At 36.1% G+C, this 13,669-nt stretch overlaps 1 protein-coding gene across 4 annotated transcripts in view; it reads left to right on the top strand.

Moving 5' to 3' along the window:
- The window catches only part of c4h10orf67 (chromosome 4 C10orf67 homolog), a 51,416-nt gene that overhangs the window by 20,363 nt on the left and 17,384 nt on the right, over nt 1-13,669 (top strand). For 2 of the 4 annotated variants that reach the window (XM_033999171.3, XM_033999170.3), the window contains exons 9-15: nt 4,830-4,895; nt 9,514-9,627; nt 9,748-9,812; nt 9,913-9,978; nt 10,069-10,156; nt 11,844-11,933; nt 12,034-12,121. In XM_033999171.3, coding sequence (XP_033855062.1) covers nt 4,830-4,895; nt 9,514-9,627; nt 9,748-9,812; nt 9,913-9,978; nt 10,069-10,156; nt 11,844-11,933; nt 12,034-12,121 — 577 coding nt within the window. Of the gene's footprint in view, nt 1-4,829; nt 4,896-9,513; nt 9,628-9,747; nt 9,813-9,912; nt 9,979-10,068; nt 10,157-11,843; nt 11,959-12,033; nt 12,122-13,669 lie in introns of all 4 variants that reach the window. The other 2 variants (XM_033999172.3, XM_033999174.3) reach the window with 2 other exon arrangements.

Raw genomic sequence — 13,669 nt, 5'->3', positions numbered from 1 at the left:
TCTTACTACCTTTATACAGGAAATCTTTCATTTAAAGATGCCTTGAAATGTTTTGTTTTTCTTTGGGGGTGGGGGTGGGGGGGGGGGGGGGTTGGATAATCACAACACATTTCTGAGAATGGTTAGATAATTATGTTAGTAAGCACTTAATAACATGCAGTTGGTCTACTCTTTAGGTAGCTCAAGATTTAGATAAAATGCCAATGATGTATATTTTTACGGACTCCAAATCAGGAGTAAATTAATCCTTTCAAAAAATGTAAATTATGTTTGACACAATAGCCTTCTGAGAATTTGACCCTATATGTGTTATATATGCCTGTAATTGTTTTCTTTTAAATTATGGGTCATGAAAAAATATCTTATTATGGATAATTTAAAAAAAAATAGTATGTCATAAAAGCTGTGTTGCTGCACAGAAAAAAAATCTGATCTGCCTTGTTCACTTTGAGCAGTTCCATGAGATTCACATCTAAAGAAAATAATGAAAAAAAATGGATTTTGCTCTATTTCTACTTTGTATTTATAATTTGTATAATTGTATGTTCTCAAAGGTATATTCCATTAAAGACATTTCCTCACAAAAGGCTCAAAATGAGGAAAGCATATTAAAGCAACATTCTTCATTCAGATTCACAAGATCATATTGAGATCAAGGGCTCACTGAACTCATTGGGTCCAAAGCCAGTGAAGGTGTCTGGTGAACAAGAACAGCCGGTACATCCATTCTAATTTTGATGTGGCAAAGAAATGGCAATGTATGAAAACTTTGTTCATTTTTTTTTTATATTTAAAGTCAACTGTGCTGCTTAACTGTCCAGCATTTTTGGATGAGTGTCAGCACACTGCAGCTCTATTTTCTATTTTATATAGTTTAAAAACAATTAACAAAATGGTGGGGGGAGCCTTAGGGCTTCCTGCAGGCTAATCTTTTCTTTGTCTTTCTCACTGCTTCTCAGCCTGTAGTTCTCACTAGATTGCTTGCTGATCAGCTGTGGCAGAGACACTTTTGTGCATGTTTATTATGCTAAGTGAAAACAAAATGATCAGCCTAACATAAGTAGAAAAAAGGAATGAATACGATATTATTCTTCTGTATCATAAGAAAACCAATGCTGCTTTAGATATTGTTGTTGTTTCACTCTATAACTACCCAGCCGTCACAATTGTGCCAAGTTAATTTAAGGCTACTCATTTGATTGAGATTGCTGCACAGTAAAATGACTGATTACTCAAAGACACTTGTACTGTGTAGCAACTGGTAAATTAAGCATATTAGCTCTATACTGTTTTATAGTTTCTTATCAACCTGAAATGCCAAAGTTAATAGTTACACATATCAATGTGATCCATCATATTGTAGATAGTGATAATACATTTACACCCTTCTTCTTTAATCAGGGATTTGCAGAACACCATTTGGTGACTGAGCTTTGTCGGCTGTATTTGATGTGTATTTGGAAGGTGTCAGTGAGATCTTTTATAACTATGATAAATGATAATTATCTTTTTGATGGTAAACAGTGTTAGGCCAAACAGTGGAAAAATGCTGATAAAAATCCAGTGTTTAAAGAAAAGGGCTTGTAATTAGGAGATCCCCGGTTCAAATCCTGGTTCATTCACTGACTCATTGTGTGAGCCTAAGCAAGTCACTTAACCTCCTTGTGCTCCGTCCTTAGGGTGAGACATTGTTGTAAGTGACTCTGCAGCTGATGCATAGTTCACACACCCTAGTCCCTGTAAGCCGCCTTGGATAAAGGCATCTGCTAAATAAACAAATAATAATAAACAGATAATAATAAAACTATTAAATATAATTACTGTACAGTAAGTAGAATTACTGTACAGTATGTAACGTGTCAATAAAGCACAATAGTTTACATTATAATCGTTGAGTTCTATCATATTTATTCTCAATATTGTGTGGTTGATAATAAGGGTTAACATCATCTACTTTAACAAACACCACCTACATTACAAAGTCAGTTCAAAACAAGACATCACAAGTGGTCATGTTTGTTATAATTACAACAGTTGGCTATTCCCAACTATGCAGATGTTTGTCAACCTAAAATTCTACTACCCTATTATAATAATTAGGGCTTCTGTTGTACCTTCTTTCCTTTGCTGTCTTCAACAACGAAATCCATATGGTCACGAGCACATTCTTTTGGGGTTTTTGTGTGTAGGCATTTTTGTACATTTTGCCACAATTCTATTTTAAGTCCTCTGTATCTTAACTGTAATACAGCTTGAAATCCCGCTAACAAACCTCCGTTCCCGATTGTAATCTCGTTTTAAATCTTTAAAGTAGAAACATAGGAATGTGCTATCACTCAGTAGTTGGGACGGGTTTAAAGTATTCAGAACGAATCAATGATAGATGTAAGTCAGGAAGGCGGGACATTGCCCAGCAGCACTGGGAAATGTATTTATTATTATTTTTGTAGTAAGTTTTATTTTTTAATGGGAAAAGGGTAAAGTCAACATGAATTGATTAACCATTTCCACAGTTTTTCCGGTGTTTTCCGGTGTTTATTGGCTATCCACCAATTTAATTTTTTTGTATCGGGGGTGTTTTATCTGGTTTTATCGGTTAAAACCAAAAATCAGAAGCCCTAATAATAATGTAATATCAACTTATTCGCAATTATTGCACACTATAGTGTTGTATTAAAAATGCGTAAAAATGTTTGTTCTATGGTAATCTGATCAGTAACCCCTTTATTATCAACATAGAGAAACTGTGGTCTACAACCATGGTCACGCATGAGCAGACTATGTTTCCACCCATGGTGGTCTATGGACATTCTCTGATTTGGAAATGTTATAGTCAGTGCGCATGGGCACTCAGGCAGAACAGAAATGACCATTGATGTCAATAGATTAGTCTCAACATGAAACAGTACATAGCATTGAATCATGTGATGCCCTGTGTTGCTTTGAACGCTTTGACATCTTTCTTTACATTTTTTTTTGCATTTTTTGCATTTTGTCTTAACACAAATAGCAACTTTGACATAAGCACGTTTTACAAGCACTGAGAAATCAGTAGTGCAGTACTAGTCATACAGAAATTCTGTAGCAACCCCAGCAGTACCACCATCCAGTTGCCAACTCAAGAAGAAGGGAGGGGGTGCTGCGCCAAAAAGTTTTGAAAATCACTGTCTAACCCAACATAAAGAATATATAAATAAACTTCAATATTTTTGCCTGTTTCCACATATCAGTATCTTCTGCATTTCTTTGTGATTTTGCAAATAAAACAGTTGCTTATTAGACATATTTTAAATATTAGCTTCATCCCTCCTCTAGATTTTTCTGTAAAAAAATACACTGAAACGTAAAAGTGGGAGCTGAACTTTGTGACTTTATGGTCAGAAGTCAAGTGGTTAGGCTGTGGCTGTTAAGTCTTTTCACCAGGAAAAAAGCTTACATCCAACTGTGCCATCTTAGCAAAACACCAGGAAAGGCTATGGTTTGTCACTGGAAACCTCCCTCACAGATTTAAAGCTATGGAAACAAATGTTCTGCATCATTGATCAAAGCCACAAAAACTAATGTGAAAAAGTACCATTTTCATTTTTTTTATGCGAAATACTTTGCAGAACTTAACATTGAGTTTGTCAGTCACTACACAATGGATACAATGGCAAAAGAAGACAAAAGGGAAAAACCTGAATTGCTGCACTAAAATGTATAATCCCTTTCACTGGTGATTGAAATGACATTAAGGAAGGCTTTATTAGTAGTTTTGCTGGGTTTTCTCATATTAAAGGTCTGCAGACCATCTGCTCTCGTGCCACAACCTTTCCATTCCTCTTTGTTTGTTTTGTGTTTTTAAGAGCATAAAATATCTCAACTGACTTGATCCCTCCTGAGGGAGGTGGTCTTGGTATGGTTGCCTCCATACTCAGTACAGTTCACTTATTTTTGCTATAGTGTGAAAGAAAATGTACTTGGTTAATTTGTGAATGCATCAAACTATCAAGTGTACCAAAGAGGGTCAAACTCCCGGAAGCTGTTGCCACGTAAAGCGGTAAATCCACGAGCTGTAAATATTGATAGAGCACTCTGGTAAAAATAAATAAATGAATGAATTAATGAATTACTTACCTTGAAACTTGAGATGGTTTTGAGGATATTAGCATTATTTGGTGCACACGAAGATAGGGGTTCTGTTGCCTCTTGTGCAACTGTAGAAATATTCTACCATTCCTGTCATGCTGTCGCCTTAGTGTAAGTCGCCTATGCCTGTGTTGTGCGAGTATTTTGTCCACAAAATGTGTCAAATACCACACCATTAAAACACAAACAAACTGGATATTCCCCATGGCTGTAAATATTTTAACTTCCTAGCATGCGCTTGAAGGAGATCATGTGTTCTCAGTACTCATGCTGATGTGTAGTGTGAAAGGGAAATGTTCTCAGTACATTTGAAAAAACGGAAGTGTACTCAGTGCATTTGCCAGTGTGAAAGAGAAATTATCTGAGTATGTGTCCCCTGGAAAGAGATGAGTACACTTGGTAAGTGTACTATACTCTGTACATTTGCAAGCATGCCCAGTGTGAAAGGGCCCTTCATGTATGTCAGGAAAAGGGATTCAGTATCAAGAGCCTGTGTGACCAGCATATTGACAGGTAGGAACCACTCTCCACAATCTCATGTGAGGCTAGATGGATCAGCCAGTAGATCAACAATTATATCCACGCACATTCCATGACAGCCAGACTGTGACGCCCTATGGCTTGTCAGGTAGACAGCACTTGACTTTACCAGTTAAAAAAATAATTGAAAGTATTAATGTACTGTTGTTGCCTTTCTACAGTTACAGAAACAAAAAGAAGATTTTGAAGAACAAATGCAAAAGCAGCTAGACCTTTGTATGAAAAATGTAAGTGATGTATTCCTGTTTTATTTAATTTACACTAAATATTTGAGCAAGAGAATCACTAAACATACATGCAACTCCTTTTTTTACCTTTTGCTTGGTGTCAAAACCATGGAATGTAAACCCATGTAATGTGATCTGCTGGTTATGATGATGCTTTGCCTATTGTAAAAATTGCACACTCTGTTTTCACCCCAAGCAGATCAATATTTTCCTTGGTTGGTGTAACTGTATGGCTTTTGGCAAAACCAGTACCTTGTTTGCTATTGTTAGCTGAAACCTTTTTACTAGTTAATATATTTCCTTTTCTATTCTGTTCTGTGCATCTTCATTCATATACAATGTATATTGTGACAGACTGGGGGGAGGAAGAGGAAAAAAATATAGTCCAGGAGGGGTTACAAAAGATTACATACCCCAGAATGCCACAGGAGGGAGCCAGGATGAGAGTCACCTGGCTTCAATCGGTAATAATTATCACCTGCCTGCAAGGCAGGTGATAAGAGAATTGTTTGTTCGGGGCAGCCTCCAGTCTGTGTGTGAAGTGAGGCTGTCGCGGTGAAAATCTGTCTGAGTTCACGAAGATAGTGTGGAAACCTTATTGTGTGTGTTTGAAAACTGTTCTGTTCTACCGGTAAACGGTGTAGCCGTCCGGTTTTATAGTTAGGTATTTACCCGAAAGGTTTAGTTAGCGCACCAGTTAGGTTTTGTTTTGTTTTGGTGCAATTGTCTTTTATTTCTGTAATTAATAAAACGGCACAAAAGTCCTATTAAAAACTTCAAATTCTTTTGTCTGGATCTGATTTTAAGGGGCTACGAACCTTAAAATTAGTGAAATTGTTCACTACATATATATTTTTGTTTGTCTTTTTTGTTGTTTTAGAAAATCAGGACAATTGATAATATCCAAACATGGCTAATGTTGCACTTATATGTCTATTGAAACACAAGTGCTGTGCAATCTTCTATATTTTATTTTTTTCACCCAATCCTCTTTAGACAAAACCGAGCCTTTGTACCGTAACTGTCCTTCTGGAGGCTCTTTTGTTCATTTATTATTATTATTATTATTATTTATTTCTTAGCAGACGCCCTTATCCAGGGAGACTTACAATTGCTACAAGATATCAGATTATTTTTACATACAATTACCCATTTATACTGTTGGGTTTTTACTGGAGCAATCTAGGTAAAGTACCTTGCTCAAGGGTACAGCAGCAGTGTCCTCCACTGGGGATTGAACCCATAACCCTTTGGTCAAGAGTCCAGAGCCCTAACCACTACTCCACACTGCTGCCCATTTGACACAGTAACACCAAATTAACAAAGATACATGGGTTTATTCAGATTTTGTCATGTGAATTGAAAAAAAGGACAGCAAGAGGTTTGATTAAATCTGTGCAGACACCAAACTAGATCATCTGGTGCCACAGACAAGGGGATTGTCCGAGTTGTGTGCATGTCACAGTGTTCTATACCTTTAAATACCTTACAGGTGTATCAGGAAGGCCAGAGGCACCGGTAATGCACACGCTGCATCTCTTAAGTATTATCTCTTATTACCATGTGGGATGGTTAAACTACATCCCCATAATACTAAACAGAGGCTTCTTTTGTCAACAGTGCAATGTAATGACTGCACAGTGTTTGATATTTGTAACCCATATTATAAATCGGACATTTACTAATAAGCATTGTCTTTGTCATTGTGATTGTGTAAATGTTCCTTTTCAAGTGGGTCTGTTTTTTAAAACTACTTTAGTAGGTAAAATGTATCAGACTTAGAAAAGGTACTCTTTTCTCTGAATTCATGTGGATGAAGGGTTTAGGATAGTTGAGTGGTTCAGGGATGATGTGGTAGAAAATCATGTGCGAACTCACAGAGTGTTACAGTATTCATCTTCTGGAAGGCCTATTTATTTTCAGTGTTTCCAGCACTGTATGGTATTATTTACTTGAACTCTGCCTCATCATTTGTTCTATTTAAAACATGGTGAAACATATTAGACCTACACCATACTTGAATTTCTCATTCCTCTTGTCATACAGGCAGAGATTAGATTTGGACTGTCTCTGCGAATAGATGCTGTTTGTTTGAAACAAGGCATTATCCTAGATCTGGCATTTGATCACTTCTTACACACACACACTATTGATTTCTTTATTGTGTTTGTTAACAGGGATAGGAATGGACTGTAGAGTTGTTACAACTTATTTACAGAGTTGTCCCAGAGGACACAGATATACATACAGTACAGTCACTCTGCTTATATTTGAATAGCTTCTATTTGAAGTTGCTATAGAATCTATGTTTTGTAGTCACAGGAGTTCTGCCCTAACAGGTGTATTTTTATTATTATTATTATTTTTTAATGATTAAATGCTTATGTAGCCCACTGCATTTTTATTGACGTCTTTATATGTACAGTACAATAGGTCTACCTACTTTACAAAATACAGGTACAAAAACGTTATGGGTTTCAACTGAAGACATTGAGAAAGACTTCTAGTCTAAACGCTATTGAAAAAACTGTGAAATGTGATGTTACATTGAAGTTTCATTGTTTGAGCATAATGGCCTGCATGATTAGAATTAGAAAATGGGTATTGTGTGTATTTAAAATTCAAACCCTCACCTCTTCTCAGTTCATATCTCTTATATGTGTTTTAATATCTGCATTATGTCTTTTGAAGATTCCATCAGAGTTCCAATCAAAGCAGTGGCAGGTAAAGCCAGCTGTATCTTATCTGAAGCCACTGCAGTGGCTGGTTTAAGCTTTGGTAATACATGAAGAATAAGTTTGGACCAAGTCTAGATGTGTCCCATTTTGTCAACCACAGGTGTCTACCTACACACATTTTGGGCTCAATATTTCCAAAGCATTATCCTCCCTGCAAATGCATAGGGATTGTGAGTGTTGGAAATTGTGAAATGTTCTTGTCGTTTATCAGTCAATCAATCTTTATTTTATATAGAGCCTTTCATAGTGGACCACCATCACAAAGTGCTTTACAAGATACCTTTGTATTTTATACAAAAGTGTTTTTCCAAAAGCAATAACATTTTGCTGAAGTAAAAAAAAAAAAAGAAAAACAGTTTCAATAGTTATTTTATTTATGCAAACATTAGGTTATGAGATAAAATGTTTAGAAGAAGCAACACAACATGGTTTCTGTAGCATACTCCAGCATGGTATACCAAAGGGGGTTAGATTTGTTTATAGCAACTGTAGAATCTATTTACTCGTAACTTCTCCTTGCTACAGTTGTTCATTTTAAATGGTTAACTATATATGAATCAAACCATTTTTTTTTGTGGATGGATACATCGTAATACCATGCATCACCACCTCTACCTACTCATTCCCTGTCATATGAGAGATCCTGTCAACAAACTGACCACATAGAGACGAACGCCTCGAACACAGAGAAAGTGGAATGTGCCAGCAGCTGACAAAACAAAGTGATGGTTTGGAGAGGAAATGCTGTGATTCATTGTATTGTATAATAGATGAGTTGAAAGTCCATTTCATAAAGAAGGGCTAACAATACAAGCAGAATAGCCTCCTATTAAAGATATTGATCTTTTTTCAGTGTCATTTGTTAATATCTTATCTCTTATATAAACATGGCTCAAAATGAAAGAGTACAAGTAATAATTTGTATTTGGCTCTTCTAGCCCACATAATGTGAACACTTCTAAGAGTTTTTAATTAACCTTATGGACTAAATCCTCAGAGAAGCACAAAGCTGTCTTGCAGATGCTGAAGAATACTATATTTTCTTTAGATGACGTAGAGTTGAATGCCCAGCTATGAGCATTAGAGAGATATTTATGCTAAATTGACACCTTTACAAATACACCAAAAATGTATGTGCCTGACATAATTGAGATCCAAAGAGTTTTTTATTTTCTTCATGATTGGTTGTAAACATAAAGGCATTAGCAATTTCCATTGATAAAAAGCTGTGATTCACAATGCACAACACCACAATCTTAGTCTGAAAAGCAAAGCTAGATCTTTAAATACTCCCACTTTGTAGATGCTTTCATGGTTTCCTAACAAAGTGAATTGTTCAAGAATCTACAAGTGGTTGACATGCCCTTCAAGACCTGCACCCACAAAACGAACTAGCATATAGACACAAAAAGGCATTATGCATACTAGACCCTCATTTGGTGTGATTGCATTATATGATTTAATAGTCATTTCTGTGAATAACATTTCCAACATGCAGATTGGTTGAAAAGGGGGCGGGGTCTTAATGAACTCCTATTTTCTGAAAGGAGAAAAACACCTGTTAATTTTATAAAACCATAACCAAACAACCAATAATATAATTCAGTGTTTCATAAGCACATTCAGATTGTGTTCCTCAGTCTTGTCACATTAACACACTTAACAGTAACAGTCTTGTTAAACTTTAGTTGGAGAACACATATTTTGGTCAATCCTTTTCCTGTGATACATTTACTTTTATCAGGGCCATCACTTTTATGTGTATTGTGCGTAATACAAAATCCCTGGATATCTAACTGTTCTCATTCAAGCTACAACCTCTGTTATATCAAATGAACATATAATACCTTTAATGAGACTACGTTTCCCCACATATCTAGATGTTGTCTCAGCAAGAAAAACAAGCTAAAATGGTGACTGATTTAGAAAAGGAAAAACAAGACTTGCTTAATTTGCAGAGGAATGCAAAGCCAGCTATTGTTGATGAACAAAAGGTAAGAATGATCTTGTTTTGTTCTATATTAAGATATTCCTTTTTATTAGCTTGGTCCTATATTTTGTAAATAAACTGATTCATTCTAATTTGGTTTACAATATAATTTGTTTCTCACAAGGTAGAAATTGATAAACCAGAGAACACGAATGACATTGAGCAGCAACAGAGGAAACAAATGAATAGGTAGGAATGATAATGAAATATGGCTTACCTTCTGAAGAAATGAAATGTTTGGGTTGAAATAGGATCCTAAACAATATTCAAATGTGTTTGTTTTCCACAGCCTCAAAAAACAGTTAGATCTATTGAACCGTACATGGGAAAAGAAGTTTTCCGTTCTCAAGCAAAGGTATTATGAATGTGCAACATACCGTTTTAATTGTACACTGGATATGATTAATTCCAGTTACTCTTCCTAATGAAACCTGTGCGTTTCTAGTTTTCATGCAGTAAAGAATGAGATGTACCTAAGGCAGACATTGGAGCGACAGGCAGCCACACTTCATTCTGCTTCCATTAGTTATGTGGTATGTATTGTTTTTTGGTAATAATTTAAAGGACTGCTTTGATTAAAATGTAATCCTGCTGCTGTGGACAAAGAAGAAGGTTTCAGATTAAAATGTATTTTACTGGGATAAGCACATCCATCTTGTGGCATGTCTTGTGAACTTGCTCCCTGCAGATCCTAACTCATTGGTTAAAACAACAATGATTGGTTCAATTGAATTGAAAGCATATTTGTTTCCATACGACAGATAGACTGCGTATGTCGTTTTAACAACTGGTTCTGTATAAACAGTTTAAATATTTTAATATCATCTTTTCGTCTGGTTATAGATTTCATACTGTTTAACAGTAGCTGCTGGAGAGGTTTTGTATGTCTGTCCCCAGTTCGGAATCAGAAACACTAGCGGTCAAATCTGCATCTCTTTCAAATAAGTACCAATTAAATTATGAGGTGTTTTTTAAATGCGTTTTATACATTTATAAGAGTTATACTTACTGTCATAAATTATTTTTGAAGCAGACTGCTGGCATTTTCTGTCACCAGCCGCATATGTATTTTAAACCAACAGGCTTTACATCCTTCTTTAAATCTCCATTTAACTCAATTTTTTGCACACACAAGATTACAACTATGATCGAATGTCATTGGTACATTGGGACACACTATACATGTGCACAAAAGAGATTGGGGTGAAATTGTAAATTTATGACCCAAGGTGACAGTCCTAAAATGGTACCAATCAATAGACTCCACATTTGTAAAGTTTTTACACTGCCACTGTCTGTCCTCAACATCAACCCAGACTAGGAAAATAACTTTACAAATACAAAGTTTACAAACCTGTTTCTGTACTTACATACTGTAGTACAGTATATCAAAATTTATAATATTCAGGGCTCCCGAGTGGCGCGTCCAGTAACGAACGTAAGAACATAAGAAAGTTTACAAACGGGAGGAGGCCATTCGGCTCATCTTGCTCGTTTGGTTGTTAGTAGTTTATTGATTTTATTGTAGCTTATTAGTAGCTTAAGGCACTCCATGTGGAGTGCAGGATGCACCCTATAGCCTGGACGTTGCCGGTTTGAGTCCAGGTTTTTCGTTTGCCAACCGAAGATGGGAGCTCCCAGGGGGCGGCGCACAATTGGCCGAGCACCGCCCGGGGGAGGGAGGGCTAGGTCGGCCACAGTGTCCTCGGCTCACCGTGCAGTAGCGACCCCTGTGGTCTGGCTGGGCACCTGCGGCCTGTAAACTGCCTAGGGCTGTGTTGTCCTCCGGAAAAAAGCGGGCGGCTAACAGCACACGCTTCGGAGGACAGCGTGTGTTCATCTTCGCCCCTCCCGAGTGAATTGAGGAGAAAACAATAAAAATAATTGGCGACTACCAAATTAAAAAAAAAAAAAATTATAATCCGACAAATAAAAAAAAAACATGATAGGTAAAATGTTCATACATAGTGAATACATCTTTAATTTCATCCAAAATAAACTATGATAGGTATTTATCAGGGAATATTTTGAGGGTATATAGCATTGTGATGGGGTACACCCCACCCCTGTGTGTGTATATATATATATATATATATATATATATATATATATATATATATATATATATATATATATGTATATATGTGGTTTGGTGTTTTTTTTTTTTTTTTTAAATTTAGTCGTCGCTAATGTATTAATGTACCAGTGTTTTAATTTCAGGTTGATAGTTCTGGTGTTAGGCATGCTATGAAGCCAACAGAAGATGGTTCCAAAATGGCGTTCCGCTACAGTGCTCCAGGAGAACCACTGGTTGGTTAAATATACTTCGACGAAAGTCAGTAAAACAGGATTACATTCTAATTTTTTTAATGGAACATGAAATACATGTATTGTTGATCTTTATTGTCAGCCTAACATTGGATCTAGACCTGTGTCCCAAAAGGCCAGAATAACCAGACCTGAAATCAGGATTCCAAGTGGAAAAGCAACTGCTGAAGGTTAGCCTGAATTATACTATTATCAGTAAAATGCAAAGAAAAGAACACTAGAGATACATTGGGGCCTACTCAGTTGATCTAAAAGCACAAAATAGGACCATTCGTAACATTGGGCCTATTTTTACAGACAGTAATGCAATAAAGACAGTTACAAGCACTGTTAGATGTTTGATTTTCATAATAAATGTCAATTATTTCAATGATGGTATTTAGATCTGCTTGTGGTTAGATCAATTGAATGGAGCCCATTGTCGCTACACTTTAGTGCTTTTAACTCTTTCAACACTGTCATAAATGCTATAGTTACACCGTCCTTATCTTCTGTTTAAAAAACTGTATTCCAACTGCAGGGTTCACTCAGCATTGAAGATTGTTTCAAGTCAGCCGACATGTCTTTTTAAACATTAAACACAAACGAAACCTTAAATCTTAACACAAAAATGCAAGTTTTGAAAATATTCCCTTAAATACCTGTAGGAAAACTGTATAAAAGAAAAGAATAACTAGACAGCTGCAATTGTGTCTGACTGCTCCATAAAAAAATAAAATACAATTACTGAATTGAAGCATATATGAATAAATATGAACAACATTCAATTGACAGACCCCCATTCCCCCTCCCTCCCAGCTCCTAATCAGAACACAGAGGGAGCCAGATGCTAATTATAATGCAGATTTCTCTCTTGGATAGGGAAGCTAATTAGTGGAAGTTGTCAGAAAGAAGGGAGGCAGTCCAGTCTGTCAATTACTTTAAAGACCTGCACCCCATCTCTTTTATTTTCTGAAGAGAAACACCCAAACATTGAAAAAATACCTTTTTAGAAAAAAAAATTAAGAACAAGAGAAAAAAAAAAAAAGAAATGTAATAAAATTGCTAGCATTAGATTTAAACATCAAAGGCAGTCAACTGAGTCACACACCCACAAATTATAATGTGTGCTCAGGTTTATTAACACATCTATCTACTATGTGCCTGAGGCTCATTATACTGTATTAGATACATTACTATTTTATGTATTCACTTTTGGATCCATACCACTATCTATGTGTGTTCATGCTCCATGTTTGTGACTGTGCCTTTTTTTAAACACATTTTTAAAATACACACTTTATGTTCTTAATCTGATATACAAATGAGTTGTATAATTAATGTGTATCTGGTGTTAGGACTTTCTGTGATTATGCAGTGTAAAACAGCCACTGTGTCACATTGTATTGGCCAGAGTGTCGGGGGCATCACACAGTAGCAGCCATTATTTCCTGATGAGAACAACTTCTTACAGATAATAGCAGCAGACATTGATTTAGAGGAACGAAAACATGTTGTGATAGTAGCTTTGTTACTTTCAAATGTAACTGTTAGGTTTGTGGTGAGAATCTTTTGGTCACTGAAATGTCAATGGATGTAAAACATTGTGGTAGTTCAGCAAGATAATTCACTTTCACCCCAAGACGCCTGAGTTCAATCAATCACCTTGTGAGACACATAAACCTGTTGACGACATTCTTGTCTGGGATGACGGGAATAGCTAGTTAGAAAGATAAATG

Source organism: Acipenser ruthenus, chromosome 4 (genome assembly GCF_902713425.1).
Source record: "Acipenser ruthenus chromosome 4, fAciRut3.2 maternal haplotype, whole genome shotgun sequence".
Lineage (NCBI taxonomy): Eukaryota > Metazoa > Chordata > Actinopteri > Acipenseriformes > Acipenseridae > Acipenser > Acipenser ruthenus.
Note: the sequence above shows the minus strand (reverse complement) of the source record. Positions and strands in the feature narration are given on the sequence as shown.